The sequence below is a fragment of the Dipodomys spectabilis genome, unplaced genomic scaffold (assembly GCF_019054845.1).
Source record: "Dipodomys spectabilis isolate Male_0828 unplaced genomic scaffold, ASM1905484v1 ptg000145l, whole genome shotgun sequence".
Taxonomy (NCBI): Eukaryota; Metazoa; Chordata; class Mammalia; order Rodentia; family Heteromyidae; genus Dipodomys; species Dipodomys spectabilis.
In genome coordinates, this window is record NW_024870822.1 from 27,173,427 (window position 1) to 27,195,288 (window position 21,862).

At 43.7% G+C, this 21,862-nt stretch overlaps 1 protein-coding gene across 1 annotated transcript; it reads right to left on the bottom strand.

Moving 5' to 3' along the window:
- Positions 1 to 13,978: 13,978 nt before the first annotated feature.
- Cnga4 (cyclic nucleotide gated channel subunit alpha 4) lies at positions 13,979 to 18,957 on the bottom strand. The gene is made up of 6 exons (XM_042691375.1): positions 18,896 to 18,957; positions 18,662 to 18,763; positions 18,277 to 18,383; positions 17,371 to 18,016; positions 15,997 to 16,346; positions 13,979 to 14,421 (listed from the first exon to the last, which is right to left on the bottom strand). The coding sequence occupies exons 1-6, from the start codon at positions 18,955 to 18,957 to the stop codon at positions 13,979 to 13,981; spliced, it is 1,710 nt and encodes a 569-aa protein (XP_042547309.1).
- Between the last annotated feature and the right edge of the window lie 2,905 nt (positions 18,958 to 21,862).

Consider the following 21,862-nt stretch of genomic DNA (forward strand, 5'->3'; position numbering starts at 1 on the left):
TGGCGCTATGGCTCAGGTGGTAGAGCACTAGCCTTGAGCTGAAGAGCTGAGGGACAGCGCCCAGGCCCAGAGTTCAGGCCCCATGACTTGACCCCCGCCCAAAAATAATAATAATAGTAATCATTTAATTTCATGATAGAGAAATTATTCAACTAGTCCTAACCAAATCAGTGTCTCTAGAAAAGAATTTGGTCTGAGTGACAGAAACATTGTAAAACATTGGGAACTCAGCCACATCGTGAAGAGATAGGTTTTTGCTATATAGCCCAAGCTGGCCTTGAATTTAAAATCTTTTTGCCTCAGTTTTCTGAGTGCTTGGATTATAGGTATGTGGCACTACAACTTGGCTAGAGAGGTTGCATTGAGGAAAATTAGTCTCTGAGAAACCAAGAAAGAGCAGATAAGAGACAAAGAAGAAGACGAAAACAAGGGAGCAGAGCATCGTAAAGTGAAATAAGGAAGGTTGAAGGATAGTGCTGAACTAATTTAAATGCTGTTCTTAGCTAAGAAAAATGTGGCTTCTCTGACTTGTGTGACCTGGAGATCCTTTCCAACCATTGGCAAGAACCATTTTGAAGAGGTCATTGAGATAGAAAACAGGGTAGGTCCACTAAAAACTGAGGAGGTGGAGTGACTTCAGGCAAGTATTTTTTAAAGTATTTTGTTTTATATTGTATTATGTTATTTGTGCTGTTTATTGATGATGTCTCTTCTTTACAAGGCCCAATTCCAATAAATCCGCTGTCAAACGTACTTACTTAAACCAATCAACAAATTAGCAGGATAAAGAGTTGGTTGGGACCCATTACAAGAAGCAGAAAGTCTCAGCATTTTAAAAAACATGGAGCTAGATAATAGGATTCTGTCAAGCATCTCAAATACATTTTATGTGGTCAGCAATGTAATTCTTTTCATCTCTGCAAGAAACTTAGCTGCCACCAGGCAAGTTCTTTGGAGTGTGTGATTATTGTAGAAAGAAAAGAAGGTAGAAGTAGAGAAGAGTGTGGGATGAAATATTCGTTTTGAAGATGAAAGAACTTGAACTTTTGGATACATTTTCATATGAAGTTACTCCAATAAAAAAAAAAACTGAAGTTAAAGGAGAAAAATATGTGGGGGAGATGAGGAGGTATAGAATTCAGAGCAGAAGTGGAAGATCTTAATTTTTAAAGGAAGTAATTTTGATTGTAAGAGATTAGTGAAGGAGGATCATTGTAGATGAAATCATGGCCAACCAGATAACTATACTTCTAGATCTCTTCCCAGCATCTAGAAATGCTGGGACAGCAGCTGTGGGTGACAGTGGAAAGTACAGCTTCACTTAGCACGGAAGATGCGAACTGTCTTTTCTTCCTTGCTCCTTCCTGCAGGCTGATTGTGGATGTGAGGGCAATCTACCCTTGACTATGCGGTGAGGGCAATGCACGCGGGGTAGAAGAGTGACAGGAAGGAAGGAGCTTACATTTCCTTTAACCTGAGATAATTTTTTAAAAACTTGTTGTATTTTTATTATTTTAATAGGTTCATTTTATAGGTTCATTGTGATTTTTCTTTTTCTTTCCAAATTTTCTTTATAATTGTAAGCAGTTGTACAAAGGCATTGCCACTTAATGAAGCAGTTTATAAACATAATATGCACACAGTCTACATTGAACAAATGTATCTCTTCTTCTCTATTCCCATTCCTCTCCTTTCTTCCTTTTTCTAAAGCGTTTGGCGGGTTTCATTACACTGTATTTTTACCCTCAGACCCCTTCTCTCTCCTGCTGCTCTGGGTTCATTTCAGCCTTCTTGGTTTTTCTGCATGGAAAAAAACCCAAAGCTACAATCTTAAGTCTTTGTAATTTTCCTTTCACTATTGTCATAGTAACCTCGTGGGCATCTTAACTAGGATTTTGGATTTGTAGATTTGGTGGAGAGTTGTGGTCTGATAGTTCCTATTTCCTCATTGAAGTTGGAGATCTGGTTACCAGAGATTAAGTGAAATGTGTGTGTGTATATGTGTGTGTGTGTGTGTGTGTGTGTGTGTGTGTGAGAGCGCGCGTGCATGCGTGCAACACTGATATTTTAGGAGTGAAGATGGTTCAAAGAAATTATAGTAGGAGACAGAAAGTGGGAAAAGAGAGAAATGTAACAAGGCAACATGGAAGTTATGGGGGATAGACTTGAGCTGTGATGAGGATGAATTTCTAGTGGCATCAGTTTTGCTTTGTTTTGTGTTTGCAGCAGAGCTCAGTCAGTTGGATTCAAGCAGAGACAATGTTAATGGGTAGGATGTTAATGAATAAGATGGAAAAACAGAGGGACAAAGGTGAAGCAATGGACCATGAAATCTCAGCTGGACATGGAGATGAGAGAATTACTAGAGTGGTGACAAAGCCTCATGTGAGAAATTATGGGCTCTGGAAGATTGGTGGTTGTCAGCAGAGAAGGGAAGAGGGTAACACAGGGAATGTATGAGCTTTAGGTAACAGGAGTCTGTCAAGAGTGTGGAAGAAGCACTGGTGTGTGCAGTACCCAAACTCTGTGGTGCAGGGGCCATGAGTGATACAGGTATTACCCCTCTCTGCAGAGGACATACCATCCTTTTTGGGAGAATGCTGATTTGAGTTCATATAAGATTTGGGAGAGTGTTCGAAGAAGTTGAGAATAAAAGCATATCCTGATGTCAGAAGAGGTGACATAGGAGAACAAGGCTCCTCTGAGAAGCTAAATCACAGGTCAGGATTTGTTGCCTCTTAGGAGTGTTTCTATAACATCTTCCAATATGATAGTTCTACAATGGCATGCCTTGTAACTTTCTTTTTGCTTATTTTTTTCATTAGTTTGTCTTCTGCTTTTGTGACCATTTGGAAATAGGACCTAGAGGAGGTAATTAAGAAAAGATGTCATAAAAGTGGGTCCCTAATCCAATAGAACTGGTGTCCTTATAAGAAGAAGAGGAGACTAGATGTTAATCTGTTTCCATCTGCTTTTCCGCACATAGATCATATGAAGGTACAGTAGAAGGTATCTATTTGCAAGCCAGGAAGACAACTTTCTCCTGAAACTGAATCTGTCAGTACCTTGAATTAGGATGTCTGTGTCCAGCACTGAAAAAATACCTATCTGTGTTTAAACCAATTGTGATATTGTGTCAATAGCACCTCAGGCAGATGAATATATGCTCCTTTCTCCAATATTTTCTCAAACCATACTCCCATTTCTCTCATTATTTACTTTCTAGCTTTTCTTAACTCACGTACAGTCCCTGTATCCAGTTAGATGATAATTCTTGGCTCCAGCAGTGTTGAATTGCTTACAATTCCTTGTGTAGATTATACTGCATCATATTGGGACCTTACTAGTATTCTCTCCTCTAACTAACTGCAGATGAGTAATGAGAGGTGAAGGGCAGGAGGTAGTGGGTGTAGATTGACTTAATGAAAATTGTTCAATCAATTATTCCTTGGTAGTGCTGGGAAAATCAAATCCAGGGCCTTGCACATGCTAGGTAAATGTTCTACTCCTGAACTATATCTCATTCTGAGAAGATTATTTATAAAGAGGGGGAAAAATCCCAAGTAATAGCTACAGTGGAGAACAGAAGATATCATGAGCGGAGAGGATGAAAAATATAGTGATAAGAGGGTAGATGCTCATTTCTTAAAATTAGAGAAGTCTCCCTTTGTCAAGGATCACTCAGCATTTGCAGAGACTAGGATAGCTTAGAGCCAGAAATCAGGGAGGCTTTTGATTGGAGCAAGGAAGGAATTGCAAAATCGTTATGGGCAGTCATAGGAAAGAGACCTGGATCATCTACCAGGAATTCAGTCAGAACCCCAAGAGGGCAAAAAGCAAGTGCAAGGTGTTCTAAAGTAGGACTAAGGTTCAGTCCTGAGAGCAACTGTCTTTCCCCCTCAGGCCTTCACCCGCCAAGGCTGTCTGTTTTGTTTTGCTACGTTTTTGATTGATTGATTATTTATTGTCAGTTGTAAGGCTTGTACTCTGGGCCTGGGCGTTGTCCCTCAGCTCTTCAGCTCAAGGCAAGCACTCTACCAGTTGAGCTATAGCCATTTCCAGTTTTCTGGTGGTTAATTGAAGAGTCTCATGGACTTTCCTGCCTGGGCTGGCTTTGAACTGCGATCCTCAGATCTCAGCCACCTGAGTAGCTAGGATTACAAGAGTGAGCCACCAGTGCCTGGCTCATTTTGATACTTTTTCAAAAGAGGGATTCTGAACCATGCAACTTTATTCATGGGGAGATTTGCATCTCCCATGCTGCAAACCTACTGGGCCAAAGTTTGCATGCATGATCCTTCTTTCAATATTCTCTATCACAACTGAGGTAAGAGGAAAACATTGAATACTTCAGTAACTATTTAGGAGAAAAATAGTCTAAGAGAGGAGAATATGGTGCTTAATGTCAGCCAGATAATCTGTTACCTAAGTACTAAGTACTGTTTATTCTACATAGCTTGCAAGCCCACAAAATATGTACACTTTACCCAGGAAACCCAATGTTCTCTCTGTCTGTCTGTCTATCTCTCTCACACACACAGAGTAAGGTGAGAGTCTGGTAACAGGCTATGCCTCCATCACCTCCTAAACCCATGGACCCATAGACCCAGGGATCCTCTCTGGCCATTGCCTTTCCTGTTTCAGTACCTTAGCCTGTTTCCTCAGTCTTTCTCTTCTCCAATAAGTCATATAGGGCCCTAAAGGCTAATAGTTGAGGGTACTTGTTGAAGTCCCTCTGGATGACCTTCCTCTGTCTCCTTTTTAGTGAGGGGGTGATGTAAGGGTTGAGCACAAGGCCTTGTACCTGCTAGGCAAGCCCCCTACCACTTGAACGATGCCTCCAGATCTTTTCAGCTTTAGTTATTTTTCAGAAAGGGTCTCATGCTTTTGCCCAGAGCTGGCTTCAGATGGTGATCCTCATATTTACAACCTCCTGTGGACCTGGGATGACAGATCTACACCACTATACCCAACTGGATTGAGCAGACTTGCCTTGAACCATAATCCTCTCAATCTCCACCTCCTTAGTAGCTACAATTGCAGGCACGACTCCTGTGCCCTGTCTCCTTTGGCTGTTTTAGCCCTCTAGTGAAGCTCTGATTTTAGCAGAATCAGACCCCTCCTAGCTCACCTGCGAAGGTCCACAACTGAAACCAAGTCTGATTGTCTAGCTAAAGCCAGTCCCTGAGTGTATGCCTCTGTTCTCCCCTAGCATAAGCCCCTGCTTTCTTTCCTCTGCTCAATATCCCTGCCTGCTGCAGCCTGCCTGACTTCTCAGCCTGTTTCTTCTGTTTAATTATCCCAAGAGAAGCTCCTTCTGTGTGGGCAGGCATTGTGTAGGCAGGAGTTCAGCACAGAAGCATATGTGCACATCACAGAAATGAAAGGAAGACCCTGAAAGCTGTGGGGGGAAGGCAGCCTAAACAGAAGCAGAGGGAGATGCTGAGAGCCAGGGTCACCCCCAAGGACTCAACTGCAGCGGGTTTCTCTCCTATAGCAGATCCCAGCTCCATGTATGCTAGGGGCAAAAGCAGAAGGAAAGTTCTATCCGTGAGGCATTGCTCCCAGCCAGTCACTGGTGCTGACCTCAACAGAGCTGCCTTCGGCTCTCATTTAGCACAGCTTCCTGCGTCATGTCTCAGCATTACCACTGACAGATTTCAGTCCTTGCACAGAAGTGCAAACAAGAAGTTTTCACAGACGAGTTCAGATGACCATTTCCCAGTAGCATTCTTTTTCTAAAACCTTTTTATTAGCATTATTAGTTGTGTGGGGGAGGGCTCGTTGTGACATTTCCATACATGCATCAAAAATACCCTAATCAAACTCACCTCCTCTCTCATTTTCCCTTAACCCAGCTTTCCCATTTCTGAAAACAATTTCAACAGGTTTATTGTTCTGTTTTTATGCAGGCAGATAAAATGCTTAGGCCCTCTTCACCCTCCTTTATTCTCTCAATCCTCCCTTCCTGATCCTCCTTCTCCATCCCCCAGCAAATCCATTATACTTTCCTGTCATTCATTTCCTTGGTGTATATTAATTGTACAAGGGAGTTACGCTATGATATAAAACACCTGCATAGATTGTAATTTGATAAGATTAACTTTCTCTATTGTTTTTGTTCCTTGCTCTGCTTTCCTCTCTATTATTCAATAGCTTCCACTGACTTTCTTTAAGCCATCCTCACACACAGACGCACTGTATTTTGATATCATTTGTCCTATCTTATTCTCTTTTCATCTCCTCTTCCCTTCATCCTCCCAAACAGTCTCACAATTACAGCTATGTTTTCTTTTTTTGTCTGTCTATACATCTTTAAGTCTAGATTCTGCATATAAGAGAAAATACAAAGTATTTGTCCATCTGAACCTAACTTACCTTCTTCAACATAATGATCTCCAGTCCCGTCCATTTTCCTTCAAATGACATAATTTTATTCTTCTTTATGACTGAATAATACTCCATTGAGTTTATGTACCACATTTTCCTCATCCATTCATCAGCTTTAGGGGATCTGGGATGTTTTCATAGTGTGGCTATTTTGAAAAGTGCTGGCTGTAGGGAATATGGGTATGTAAGTGTCTCCATTATTTCCTGACTTACATTCCTTCAGATATATGCCCAAGGGTAGTATTGCTGGAGCATATGTTTATTTTTCATTTTTTCAAGGAACTTTCATTCTAATTTCCATAGTAGCTGTTTACATTCCTAGTAGTAGTTTACATTCTTACCAACAGTTTATGAGTTGCATTCTTGATGATGACCATTCTGATTGAGCGAGAGGAAATCTGAATGTTGTTTTGATTTGCATTTCCTTTGTAGCTAGGGATGGTGAATATTTCTTTATGCATTTATTAGCCATTTGTACTTCTTTTGAGAATTGTCTGTTCTGTTCATTTGCTCATCTATTAGTTGCATTGTTGGTTCTTTGAAGCTATAGTCTTTTTTGTTGTTATTGGTTGTGGGGCTGGAACTCTGGGCCTGGGCACTGTCCCTGAGCTCTTCAGCTCAAGGCTAGCACCCTACCACTTGAGCCACAGCACCACATCTGGCCTTTTCTGCTTATATGGTGCTGAGGAATCAAACACAGGGCCTCATGTATGCAAAACAAGCACTCTACCACTGAGCCACCTTCTCAGCCCAAAGCTATAGTCTTTTTTTTAGCTCCCTGTATATTCTAGTTATCAATCCATTGTTAGATATATAGTTGGCAAAGATTTTTCTCCCATTCTATAGGCTATCTACTTACTCTCGTGACTATTTTGCTCTGCAAAAACTTTTTTAGTTTGGTGCAATCTCACATTTCCACTATCTCAGTTGATGAGTTATTGAAGTTCTAGTCAAAAAAAATTTTTTGCTTATGCTTAGATCTTCTAGTGTTTTCCTGTAGAACTTGAATTTATATTAGTACAGGACAAGAGACAGGAATCCAATTTCAGTGTTCTTTATGTGGATATCCAGTTTTCCTAGTACTATTTGTTGAAGAAGCTGTTTTTTGTTTTTATTTTTCAACAGATGTTTTGGAAACTTTGTGAAAAAATCAGCTAACTGTAACTAGGGTGGCTTATTTATAGATGTTTTAGTTTGCTAGTCAAGTGTCTGTTTTTGTGCTAGTACGATTCTGTTTGTTACTGTGGCTTTGTAGTACAGTTTAAAGTCATATATTGTGATATCTCTGGTGTTGATTTTATTTTGCTCAGGATCACATGGGCTATTCATGATACTCTGTACTTCCATATGAAATTTAGGATTGACTTTTTTTTTTGCCTTTGTAAGGAATTCCACTGTGATTTTGATGGAGCATTACATTGAACATGTCGATTACTTTAGGTATTAGAGCCATTTCATAATACCGTTTCTGCCATGAGGGTGGGAAGTTTTTATACCTTCTCATGCCTTCTTTGATTTATTTCTTCAGTGATTTATCATTCTTTGTGCCTCAGATTCCATTTCTCATTGGGTAATTCTCTGGCTTTCCAAAGCAATGCAATCCTGAGGACAAATAGGAAGTAGGCAGAGGAGGGAAGGATTGCCTTGCACCCTCTGCTGGCCAAGCCTGGCATCACTTATACAGCCCAGAGGCCAGCAGATACCTGCCTGGGCTGAGAAGCTGAACAACCTATGTCCAAGAACCCTCAACAGCAAACTGCAGCTAGAAGGATATGAGTAATAGTCATAGGTGCCACCATTATTAAGAAGTCACTATTTCTACACATCAGTAGACAGTTTTAATTCATTTGCTAATTTATATTCAGTTCTCTAGCATTTGCTTACTTTACCACTGCTAGATTTTGTAGAGCAGACTAATAAGTGATATTTCAGACTGAAAACCCAATGCTGCCTGGCTCCAATTACCTGCTCTTTCCCATCTCTTCTACTTTAAAACCAGCTGAACACTTTCTCTGATTTGGGCCATGTCTCTGATGCCATTTTTTACAGGCCATCTTTGATCCTAGCATCAGGCTAAACACCCCCTTCAGTCCCAAACCAGACAGGATCCACCCACCTTGCCTCCTGCCCCTGGTGTGCCCTTGCTCTCTCCCTGGGTTGAACAGTCCCTCTTCCTGTGAATCCTAAGCTTGATACATTACTTCCATCTGACTTCCAGAATTAGCATCCAAACACTAAGAAAGAAAAGGGTGGAGTAAGTACAAGAAGCTTCTATAGGGGAGTCGCTAACAGGGAAAATACAGGAGCGTAAGTCCCAAATCCTAGCCAGGCCAAGGTAGCCTGTAATCATAACCCAGGAAAGGAGTGAGTGGGGCCCTAAGTCCTGCAGGACTTAGGTAGAGAGCTAAGCCTCAAGCCGCAGTGCTCTCAGCAGGAGGGCCTTTGAGTGGCCTGGATCCATTCCAAGAAATCTAGCAGTGATGCTAAAACCCCTGTTTTCTCACAACTGTATGCATGCAGATCCCGCCCCCCCCCCCCCCTTTCAGCTGGAATTGGCAGCTCTTCTCCAGAGCAGCAGGTGGTCCCTTGTCTTTGGCTTGCAGCCTGGAGAGCACACTTCATCACGCCGGGCAGCCTGTCAGTGACTCACAAACTTTGCCTTGCACCACTAGTTCCTTCTCTCCTGGTTGCCATAGTTACTGCTCACAACTGTCATCCCAGCCTAGGAAGAAGCTTGCCTGGCTCTGGTCTCAAGCTGAGGCAGTCCCTTTCCTTATCTCCTTCCAAGAGAAATTATGACAGATCTGGGTTTCACTGCATTTAACTTAGGAGCTCGGTAATACCGAGCAAATGATAGAATCTTGGAGCCTCACTTTCCTCATTTCAAAATAGGGCAAACAATGATATCTTTCTCATATAGTTGGAAGAATGGAGACAGTACGCTGGGGCCAGGGTCTGGTACACATGAAGTTACTTCTCAACAAATCAAATTTAGTGGGTTGTGTGTTTGTTGTTTTTTTTTTTTTTTGCTGTTGTTTTTGCTTTATGGGCTTCAGTTTGATTTGGAAAAATGAGCATAATAATGGAAAACTTTCTAACACTGTCATGAGAACCAAATGATATGTATGTATAATGGTTATGTTTTTCTGTAATTATTGTAAAAACTTGGACATTTCTTGATTTTTGCAATTTTTTACTTAAGCTTTTTTTTTTTTTAATTGTACCCATCATAGGGCTTGAACTTATGGACTGGGTGCTGTCCCTGAGCTTTTTTGTTATTATTGTTGTTCTTGTCTTTTGCTTTCTGCCGAAGGCTAGCGCTCTACCACTTAAGCCACAGCTCCACTTCCAGAGATGAGTCTCACAGATTTTCCTGCCTGGCTGGCTTCTAACCTGCAGTCCTCAGATCTCAGCCTCCTGAGTAGCTAGGATTACAGGCGTGAGCTTTGGGCACCGGCTTCATTTAAGCTTTTACTTACCTATTTGGGGAGAGTGTTTAATCTCAATTGTGGTTTGTGACATTTCTGTTCTCTGTATTTATCTATGCATTTCTGTATATCTGGGATAAGGCCTCTGGCCTTTGGATCATGGTGGTTATTATTGGTATGCACCTTATGCAAGGGGGTGTTTCCTGAGGCTCTAGGGTCTGCTCTGGCACAGTGATCATTCTCCAGATTCCAAGACTCAATTCACAGAGTTCTCTATCTCGAACTCACTGTGAGAGTGGGATTCAGCCCTTTTTCCCCCCGAGACTGTGACTGACAGAATTTTGTATTCAGATGTGATTCTCATCAACATGGCAGTTGTAACTGAGGTTAATAGTTAGCTGACCTTAAAATAGAAAAATCCTTATGGAGTATTCAAGTGGACCTAATCTAGTTAGATGAGCTGTAAAAAAGAAGAGGTGTTTCTCTCAGTCTGGTTGTAGAAGTGGAACACTTGTACAATGGGAGAGATTTAATGTGCCTTGGTTGGCCTGAAGATGCCATGTATCAAGGAAACAGGAAGCTCAAAAAGATGGAATTCTGGCAGTGGCATGAATAATCTGGGGAGCAGATTCTCTCTCTCTCTGTCCCTCTCCCTCTCTCTCTCTCTCTCTCTCTCTCTCTCTCTCTCTCTCTCTGCCAGTCCTGGGGCTTGAACTCTGGGCTTTGAACTCTGGGCCTGGACACTGACCCTGAGCTTCTTTTGCTCAAGGCTAGCACTCTACCACTTGAGCCACAGTGCCACTTCTGGCTTTTTCTGTTTATGTAGTGTTGAGGAATCAAACCCAGAGCTTCAGGCATGCTCGGCAAGCACTCTACCACTAAACCACATTCCCAGCCTGAGGGAGTAAATTCTCCAGAGGCTTCAGTTAAGAGCCCAACTTCTCATTACCATACTCATGTAATTGTAACCCCTCTGTACAGTATTTTTACAATAAAACACACACACACACACACACACACACACACACACACACACACAGAGCCCAACTTGCTTAACACCTTGACTTCAGTCTTGAGAAATCTAAATAGAACCTGTGTTTCTGCCTCACAGAACTGGGAGGTAATCAATGATTGCTGCTTAAAATTTGGAAATATGTTACAGTAGGGGGAAAACAAAAACAAACCTAATAACTTCAAGGATGTCATACATTTTTTCAGCCTTGGGATTCTTTCTTCTTAGGTCCGTAGCTTGTTTCTTCCATTCTAAGCCCTTGCAGGTAGATACACTTTATCTCTAAATGACTTGTTGGTGAAAAACCTAGGCTTTCACAAACAATATCTAAGGCAGAGACTTTTTAATCATTTCTTTTGTTTTCCCTCCCTCCCTTTCTCCCTTCCTTTCTCCCTTCCTTTCTCCCTCCCTCCCTTCCTTCCTTCCTTCCTTCTTTCTTTCTTTCTTTCTTTCTTTCTTTCTTTCTTTCTTTCTTTCTTCCTTCCTTCCTTCCTTCCTTCCTTCCTTTCTTTCTTTCTTTCTTTCTTTCTTTCTTTCTTCCTTTTTCTTCCTTTCGCTGGTCTTGGGGCTTGAATTCATGGTCTGGATACTGAATACTAGTGCTCTACAATTTGAGCTACAGCTCTACTTCTGGCATTTTGCTAGTTAATTGGAGATAAGAGTCTCATTGACTTTCCTGCCCAGGCTGGCTTAGAACTGAGATCCTTACATTTCAGCCTCCTGAGTAACTAGGATTACAAGCATGAGCCACTGGAATTTAGCTTCTGTTTTTGACCCTACAATTCAAAAGAGTTTATGTTTAAGGGCTGTAAAGATTTAGGTATCTTCTTATGGTAAGGGGAGGGATAAAATGTTTAAACACCTAAATGACTATTTAATAAAATTTCTTGCCACATATTTGTCTTATACGTACTATGTATATCACTACATGATATATACTATCCACATATATACATAGTATATATACTTATATATACACGACATATACATATACATAATACATACTATATACGTATGTACATAGTGTATATACCATATTTGCTTATATACACTATGTATGTTATATATTCTATGAATATCAAACACTAATGTTTGATACATATTAATTAATATTTTTTTCATTTACTCCAGGAAGTTAAAATTGTGTTCATTTCTGCCCATCCTGGCCTAACTTTACCCCCAGGAGTAGCATTTTCTGGCAGAGAAAAATGAATATCTGACCTGGAAGAGTGTTTTCTGCACTTAGAATATGCCAAACAGCCAGCTGTCATTCTGTGCCATAAACCAGGATTCTAGGTCGTGGTAGGAAGCACTTCTAAAAGAGCCTTCACTGGGGATAGACATACACTGTGTCATGTGTCAACAAAAAGCTTATTCTCAGTTCCATGAATCCTCAGGTACCATCAAAATGGCTTTATAGAACACCCTTCTATTCTGGTTCAACAGGATTTGAAGTCAGAGATAGTAGAACAATCTGAGAAATGCTCAAACATTTTCCAATGTGAGGCATGTATCTGGTTCAACATTCCTCACTTTGGTTAACAAACAGTATCTGTGGTATTTATGCATCTGCTATGTGCCAGGCACAATTTTGGCCCTAACAAGACCTAATGTCGGCCTTGTGAATCTTACACCTTGTAAAGAAGACATCACAGAAGAACTACATAATTTTAAATAATTCAAGAAAAAAAAATCTCTCCTGTGACTTGTCAGTCACTCAGTTATACATATAAAGTTTAACTTAACAAGTTGAGTTCTTTTTAAAATACTACCAAGTTGGAAATGGAAATGTGGTTCAAGTGGTAGAGCATCAGCTTTTAGTGAAAATGCTAAGGAAAGTGCCCTGGCCTTGAGTTCAAGCCCCAGTGCTGGCAAAATTAATGATAATGACAATGACAATAATAATAGATAATATAAAATAAAATACCATCTAGCACATCTCAGATCCGAAGACATGGAAATGATGTCAAACTTCCTTAACATCTTTCCTGCCCTAAACCAGTAACTTCCAAATGTACCAAAGTTACTCCAAAACTCCCAAAATGTTCATCCTCATCTCTAGTGTCCTTGATCATGATATTCCACTCCATGTAGTCTATACTCTCCCTTCTCTATTTTGAGATAATACTTTTTTTCAAAAGGAGGGCTTGATACTGGACAGCTCCAACATCTGGTAGAGATAAGACATGACCAGGAAAAAGATATAGGGAGGTAATGTCCCCTTGGAAATGACTCTGAATGCAGGAAAACTTTGGCCTTAGGAGCCAGGCCTGGGACAGAAGAAGAAAAAAGAAGAGATATCTGCTTTGGCCCATAAATTATATGGAACCCCTAGCGTTCACCATGCTGAAAACCGATGCTGTAGTGTGGGATCTGATGGGCAGCCTAGGCATGTGAATATATCCATACAAGCCTGTGCACATTTACAGTCATGTCATGAATAAACTTTCTTCTCTTTGACTCAGTACTGATTCTCTATTTTCCAAGAACCCCAGCATTTTGGAATCCCTCTTTTGACAGCTACTATTCAGCTTGTGCCTCTCACCTCTGTGACTCAGAATTCCAACAGAATTCATCCTGACCCACCGCTGACTTTGCTCTTTCTTTCCAGTCCACAGATGCTTTGTAAAGAGGTGAATACTTTATTGAAGTGCATCTTGAAGGGTACACTCACCAACCACCCACATAAGGAATATTCAAAGAATACCTTGGACTGGGCAAGCTCTGGATGTGCTTTTGTGCCTTTACAAACATATGAACACCTGTGGGGGTGATTCTATTGCTATGTGAGTGTCAGCAAATGTGTGCTTAGGAGATGCATGATGGAATATGTACATAGTTTAGAGTCTGCAGGTGTTAGACGTGAAGAAGCATATGTGCTCTGAGAATAGGAATTATAGAACACTATGTGGAATGTACAGTCTTATGCCAGCATGTATATGTGCATCTCTGTGTGTGTGTGTGTGTGTGTGTGTGTGTGTGGTAACTGGTGAGTGTGAGATGAATGTGTGCTATACTCTCACATCTCTAGCTGGGCATCTATGGACCAATTCAGTCAAGTTGTCTATGTCTATGACCTGGTGAAAGGCTGGCAGAATTTCTGTAGGTAAGCTTTCTTACAACTCTAGACCTAGGGTCAGGGATGAGTTCATTGTGGGCCTAGGGGTTTTTCTCCATCCTTGGAAGTTCCCTCCCCGGGCTCGCCTTCATCATCAGCCTCTACCACATACTCAGGCATTGGCCACTCTCGGGTCTGCCACTCCAGCCTTTCGATGCGGTAAGCAATCTTGAGTGCGCTGGATTCCAGCTCAGCCAGGAGGCGAGCAAACTTGGTCTGTAGATCATCAAGCTGCTGGTCGAGACCTTTCAGCCGGGACTCAGTGGCTTCCTGTAGGGCAATCTCAGCCGCCTCAGCATTCACATCCAATTTGTTCATTTTGAGCAGGATCTCGCGGCCCTTTTCCTCCATGACAGTCTGGGCTTGTGGATACTCACTCAGCACCTCCCGCAGGTCCTCCTTGCTCAGGCAGAACAAGTCTGAATAACCCAGGCTCTTGATGTTGGCTGTACGGCGGTTCCCAGACATGTTTCCTGTGGCCCGTGGACAGACAGGTGGGAGGATAGTTAGCAGGGGTGCAGGGAGGTGATATTTCACTCCACAACTAGAACCCCACTTTCTCATTAATTCTTTCATTCAATAACATACTGGTGGCCAGGGCCCTGTGCTACCAGCCTCAAAGAGTTCACCATGTAGAGGAGATAGGCATTTAATGGGATAGTTACAGAATTGTATGGCAGTTGCTGTGCCCATTGGGAACTGTGGGAAGAACCCCTGCTAAACTGCAAGGCTGGGACTTTAGGGAAGTCTGAGGGAAGAGATGCCTGAATTAATTAGAGGATATGGGTAGGAGGATGGCAATTGTACCAGTGGAGCAAAGGGATGGAGGTAGAAAAGGTGGATTTTAGCTAGGTGCTGGTGGCTCATGCCTGTAATCCTAGCTATTCAGGAGGCTGAGATCTGAAGATCCAGGTTCGAAGCCAGCCTGGGTAAGAAAGTCCATAAGACTCTTATCTCCAATTAACCACTAGAAAACTGGAAGTGGATCTGTGGCTCAAAGTAGCAGAGTGTTAGCATTGAGCAAAAAAAGCTTAGGGACAGTGCACAGGCTCTGAGTTCAAGCCCCCTGACTAACCCCTTCCCTGCCGCCCCCCCCCCAAAAAAAAAAGAAAAAAAGAAAAGGTGGATGTAGAAGACATATATGGTTCAGAGGGGCTTAAGTACAGGGTGTAGAGAGAATGGAAAGACAGAGTCAGGTCACTCTGGACTCTATAAGCCAATGCAAAGCATTTAGATTCTCTGCTGAGGACAATGGAAAACTATCAGAATCTTTTAAACAAGAGAAGAGAACTGAATGGGATCATTTGCATTTCAGAAATTTCCCTGTGATGAGATATAACATATCCTACTACATAGGGCTGAAGAGAGGAAAAACAAACTACTGTGTAGTATCTGGCCTGGCCTACAGTTAATGATCAGTAAATAAGAATTTCTTCTCTTCTCTTTCATCCTCCCCTCCCCAACTACACACACACACATACACACACACACACACACACACACACACCTCTACCTGGCTATGAGAAAGCTATTCTTTGTACTGATCCCAGTTCTGTATATTTGCTCCTTTTGTAACTTTGGGCAAGTTACTAGCCCTCTCTGATCTTCTATTTCCTTTCAAATGAGGATCACTACTACCAAGTTTACAGGACTATGTGAGAATTTAATAAAATGATCCACGTGAAATACTCAGAACAGGGTGAGTGGTTAGCATGTGAGAAGTGACAGCTATTGTTATTACTGTTTCCTCCATTGGTCTGGGTTTGTCTTCTTCCACTGGTTTGTCTGTACCTCAGTTGTTGCCCACAGGACATATACTCCATTTTCCAAGGACCTGCCCAGCATGCTGACCTTTGTGCAGCTTTTTCTCAGGGAGCAGATTTCTCTCTCTTTCTCCCTCCCCCCTCCCTCTCTCTCCCTGGAGCCCTATGTGAGCAAATTTCCTTACTTTACATACCCTTAAAATATCATCTTGTCATAGCATTGGGTTCTGCTAATCCCATTCTCTTCTCCAGTGTTCTCCCCAAGACAAATGCTCAGGATCTTACCTTTGATGTTGATGATGCTGATCTCCCCAAAGTAGAGCCCTGCACCCAGTACAGCATACTGTGTGACACCGTCATCTGCCACCACAGCCAGCTGGCCTTCGCGGATGATGTACATCTCTCGTCCGATGTCTCCCTTGCGGCATACATATTCACCTGGTGAGTAGGTCTGGGGCTGCAGTTTCAGAACCAGCTCCTCCAGCAGGCTGGCCTCACAGTTCTGGAAGATCTGTACCCGGCTCAGAGTAGACAGGTGTACAGACACTGCCACTTCTGCTCTTAGGCGCTCAGGCAAGTGTTGTAAGATGGCTACTTCATTGGTCATCTTCTTGTTGATCTGCAGGTGCTGGTACCTGGAAGAGAGGCAGAAGCATTTCCTGATCAGCACTATCCATGCCAGCCTCCATCCTTTCCATCAGAATTCAGCTCAGCCAAGAGCCAACCATAGTGAGGCGTCGAAGGGGCCATAGGAGTTGGGAATAGCTACCTGATCTTTCTTAGCCAGACTTCTACTTTATTTAAGGCATAGAAGATCTCTGTCACTTGACAAGGAATAATATCATAGAGTCAGCCATCTGTTGGCCAGTCTCAGAGAGCAAGGTACAGGGTGGTAGGGAAGGTAAAGAGTAGGCAAGGTGGGCTGGGAAGGTGGCTCAGTGGTAGAGTGCTTGCCTTGCATGCCTGAGGCCCTGGGTTTGATTCCTCAGTACCACATAAGCAAAAAGAAAAAAGCCGGAAGTGGTGCTGTGGCTCAAGTGGTAGAGCGCTAGCCTTGAGCTGAAGAGCTGAGGGACAGCACCCAGGCCCAGAGTTCAGGCCCCAGGACTGGACCCCCCCCCCCAAAAAAGAGTAGGCAAGGTAGTGGGATGAGGAGTGAGGGGGTGGGGTGAGGGAGGGAAGAGTAAGGAGGTGCAGGGGTAAGGAGTGAGGGTGTGGAAAGGTGAACAATGAGGAAGGAGGGGTGAGCGTTGAGGAGGTGGTAGGATAATGCCCCTTTTCATTAACTCCTTCCCCAGGCTTCTGAGCCATTGTCTAGATCCAATAGATCTACCAGTGATTATCACTTTGTTTGTTTGTTTGTTTGTTTCCCCAGTCTGGGACCTGAACTCAGGGCCTAGGTGCTGTCCCTTAGCTTTTTTTTTTTTAAGCTCAAAGTGCTCTACCACTTGAACCACACCTGATCTCTTCCAGCTTTCTGGGTGGTTAATTGGAAGTAAGAGCCTCTTGGAATTTATCTCTCTGTGATTCTCAGCTCTCAGCCCCCTGAGAAGCTAAAATGCCAGGCGTGAGCCACATGGTGATCTCCTTGGAGGAGAAGCAGTTAAGTTCTGGCACAATGCACTTCCCTGACCTGGTCCGGGAACGCTGTGCGCTCACCAATCAATCACGCGTCTCTCCAGCCTGCGGTTCACATGATGGAGCTTCATGTACTTCTTCACCAGCGCGTGGTCGGGGTAGAAAGCCGCATCGGCCGTGTTCATGTTATAGATGACAGAGCTCATGCTACCCATGATGGTGGCGAACCCCATGACGGCCAGCAGGAAGTCGCCCACCATGAAGAGGTACTCCTCTTCGCGCGCGGGCAGTGGCGTGTCGCCCACGGTGGTGAGGATCAAGGTGGAGAAGTAAAAGCTATAGAGGTACTGGCGTCGCAGGCGCTCAAAGCCAGGCTGCGCGGGGTCCGGGTACACCCATGCATCGCGCCCGAAGCCCAGGTACCGGGACAGGGCAAAGTAGAGACAGCTGTTCCAGTGGATGACCACAAAGATGTACAGCATCAGCTTGGCGATGCGGAAGGCGTTTGGGTAAGCCGTGCGCGTCTCAGTGCGGTCGAAGGCCTCGAAGAGACGGGGCACCCGCAGGAAGCGGTTCAGTCGCAGTGTGGGGATGTGCGGGCCCAGCCGCACATAGGCCGCGTCGGTGGGGACGAGGGAAGCCACGTCCAACAGGAAGCTCGAAGTGCGCACATAGCGACCCGCAATCCTACTTTTGTCCTCCACAAGGATGCCCTGGTCTAAGAATCCTGGGGGGGGGGGGGGGGGGGCGGGAGGGTGGGTGGGATGGGGTGGAGCGGGGGGTGGGGGGTGGACAGAGACAGGATAGGCCAGGGCCAAGGAGGGAGAGCCAGGAAAGGATGCGTGTATATAACCATCCACAAGTGGATGGCACAGAAGAGGCCTAGTAAAGTGCTATCACAGACCCTCCCCCCTTTCTTACTAAAAGACATTTTTTTTGGGGGGGGGGGGTTATGGAACAAAGGGTCAGGCCCAGGGGCTCACTCACCGGTGTGGAAGCGCACCAAGATATCCAGTAGGTACAGCAGGTCACTTGTGTAGTCCAGCACAAACCAGACAATAAGATAGCCATGCTGCAAGTCGGGAAAGCAAGCTCTGCAGGGCAGGAACAGAAGGGACTGGCTTAAAGGCAGCTTCTGTAAGGTGCCAAAAGGTGGCCTAGGCCAGCTTCCCCAGAACTCTGCCTTGGGCCTTTCCCTGGCTTCATCCAACTCCTTCCTCCCCACCCACAAGCCCCAAGCCTCACTTACAGCCTCATCCCCATTTAAGGCTCCTCCTCTAGTATTCCACTCAAGTCCCCTCCCCCTCAACTCCAGACCTCCCTTTTAGCCCTCACCCCCCTTTAAGACCCCTTGTCTAGTGCTCCTCCAAACCTGCACACTATGATGATGAGGTTGTACATTACTGGGAAGACCATGGTGTTCAGCCACCAGTAGTAGTAATCCCCAGAGGGGTCCAGGACAGGCAGTGTTTTCCTGTGGGTGAGAAGGGTAGGAATTGCTTCATTTATTCACCAGACATTTCATATTGTGGTTGTGACTGGAGGTACCAAGAGGAATGAAAGAGTGAGCAGATCACCTGCAGAGGACAGGATGATGACTCCTCACCTGGCTTTTGATGGGGCAGAGGGGCTGGACTCTGTGGTCTTCACTTTGCTGTCCTGGCTCATGATGTGGTCTTGGTATGCACAATATCCACCCTTCTGTCTGTAGAGGGCTTGCAGAGGTGGGAGCTGGTATCAAACTGCCTGGAATAGGCTATCCTGGGGCTCCCGCTGTGACTTCTCTCTGTCTTTGAAGCTCTTAGCAACACAGCCAAGGCTCACAGTTACTGAAAGGGTGGAGACACTGTAGCTCTAGAGTCTCACCCTTGTCCCTGTCTCCCAGGGCCTTGGCTTACACCTGCCCAGCTAAACACCTTTAATGAGGTCCCTGGAGATGTTGTGTGCGTGCATGCAGGGGTGTGTGTGTGTGTGTGTGTGTGTTGTGTGGCAGGGGTGCATGCTTCAGGAGGAAGCATGGTCCTTGTTTCTTTCTCCTCGTCCTTAACGGCAGGATGAGCTTATATGGGGGGCCTTCTACGAGAGGAGAACCGAGTTTTAATGTAGGTTCACTTTGTTTTTACCTTGTCCAAGTTCCCGGCTTAGGCCTATTTATTTAACACCTATTGGCTGAATGGATCCTCTGTGTCAGCTGCTAAACTAGTCTCCAGGGACAGAGATGCCTCACATGTCAGAAACGAACTCTCTTTTCATTACTGACTTCCATGTTTACCTAACCTCATTCCTGCTGGAGAATGTGATGCAGCCCATCGAATGATGCTTTTGTCACCCTTCTTTTCCTGTCATCTCTGGTGTCTGATCCCACTAGCTATTCCATATGATTTCTGGATCTTCAGCTTCTTTCATTTGTGGCTTTTCTGTGAACATCTCTTTCATTCCTAAACAAAATTCATATCATTTCTCCCTCAAAGTAGGTCATTACTGTGCTAAGTGAACAGGACATACCTTGTGCCCTCCAGAAGCTTACAGTACAATTAGAGGTAGACAGGTAATTACACAGGGGCAGTTATTGCCAGTACAGATAAATATTGCTAGGTAAATGTACAGATGGTTTCTTATTGTGGTAACAGGAAAGTTCCCAACTGAGCTGGGCTCTGCAGGATGAACAGGAGTTAGGCATAGAGATAGGATAGTGAAGAATATTAGGGGTAAAATTATGGTGGCTTTTTTTTAAAAAAAAAAAAGAGGACAAGACAGGGAGGAATAGTGGTCAAAAGATGAGGTTGAATGATGGGCAGAAGCAGTTTAGGGAGGGCTTTGAAGACACTGGAGTGTTTTGCAGTTAAAGGATGATGTCAGATTATTTCTGGATAGTTTCTTGGAAGGCACACCTATAGTCCTCCATTGGTCTTTTGTTTTTATTCTTTTCTCTATAGCTCTGTTATGTCATCATTTTTTCCCTCTGTTTATTTGTTCTTGGCCTCTTTTATAGGCTCCACTGCCTATTCTAAGTTTTTTTTTAAGACTCTGTTGTAGGATCTCTCTCTCTCTCTCTCTCTTTCTCTCTCTCTCTTTCTCTCTTTCTCTTTCTCTCTCTCTCTTTCTCTCTCTCTCTTTCTCTCTCTTTGTTGGCCGGAGCCTGAACCCAGGGGCTGGGCACTGTCCCTCAGCTCTTCAGTTCAAAGCTAACTCTCCACCACTTGAGCCACAGCTCCACTTCTGACCTTTTCTGCTTATGTGGTACTGAGGAATCGAACCCAGGGCCTCATGCATGCAAGGCAAGCACTCTACCACTGAGCCACCGTCCCAGCCCCTGTCGGCCCTCTTTTTTCCTCCTATCCTTGATTGCTGGGTGTTCTTGGTTACCCACAGGATACCTTGCCGTTTAGAGGCTCTCGAGAACTCTCCCTGGGCTGCAGTTATTCATGTGACTAACTACACACTATATGTCACTACAGGGATATCCCAGAGTCCTCTTCACCTGTAACTGAGCTCATTCCTTCTCCTACTCATTGCCCTGTAATCTCTGTCTCTGTCCTTTCAGCCCCAAACTTAAAACTAGTATTTGTTATCATTGTATAACATTGTGGAAATTAAAAAATTCTCTGATGCACATCCCCTGTGACTGGTTTGACTCACAGTATAGAGTAAGAGTGATGTGGTGTGACTTCTGAGGTTAGATCATAAAAATCCATTTTGCTTACTTCTGGTACTCTTGGCATGCTTGCTGTCTAGTAGTGTGCTTTCTCTCTCTCTCTCTGGAGGTTCTCCTTGGCAACCTTCCAACCACAATGTGGACCCTATTTAACAACGCTTCAGTCTTTGAGTTGCCCCAGCCCAGACATGACACGTGATTCCATATGATTCTAACCTCTAGTCCCAAACCATCCACAGACATATGAGTTTCCTAGACAGGGTTCTAGAGATCATAACTCAGAGACAAACTATTCCTATCATATCTTTTTGGAATTCTCAGAATTGGATAGCATAAGAAAATAGTGACTAATTCCTTTGTACAACTTCTTAAAGATAATAAAAACCAAAAAAGAAAATAGCAATTGATTTATGACACTAAGTTGAGGTGTTTTGTTACACAGAATATGGTTTGAATCGTAATCCTCCAAAGGTTGTGTGTTGAAGGCCTGGTGGACAGCTGATGGTGGTTTTTAGGAAGTGGTAGAATCTTTACATGATGGGGCCTAGTAGAAAGATGTTAGGTTTTTAGGGTGTGTCTTGAAGAGAAGGCATTGGGACCCTGGCCCCTTCCATTCATATTCTCTGCTTCCTGAAGTGAACAGCTTCTCTGCCATGTACCTGTTCCCTGCCATGATGGTCTGCCTCACAGCAGGCCCAAAGACATTGGGGCTAAGTGGTTATGGACTGAAATCTATGAAAGTCTGAGCGAAAAGAACCTTTCTTATTCTTTTTGTCTATCTCACGTGTTTTTAAACATATTGAAATAGAAGCATTTTCTAAGCAGGTAGCTTGATAAGTTTTGACAATTGAACATGCCTGTGTATTAGCACTCACATTGAGAAACAAAGCATTACCAGTTTCAGGAGTTACACTCTTC

Bases quoted from the DNA above. Each gene is read 5' to 3' on its own strand.
- Cnga4 (XM_042691375.1), bottom strand. From the start codon at position 18,957: ATGAGCCAGGACAGCAAAGTGAAGACCACAGAGTCCAGCCCCTCTGCC. The intron at 18,017-18,276 runs GTGAGTGAGCCC...CCCCCCCCCCAG, and splicing joins CTTGGTGCGCTTCCACACCG to GATTCTTAGACCAGGGCATC. The intron at 14,422-15,996 runs GTAAGATCCTGA...CACGGGCCACAG, and splicing joins CAGCATCATCAACATCAAAG to GAAACATGTCTGGGAACCGC.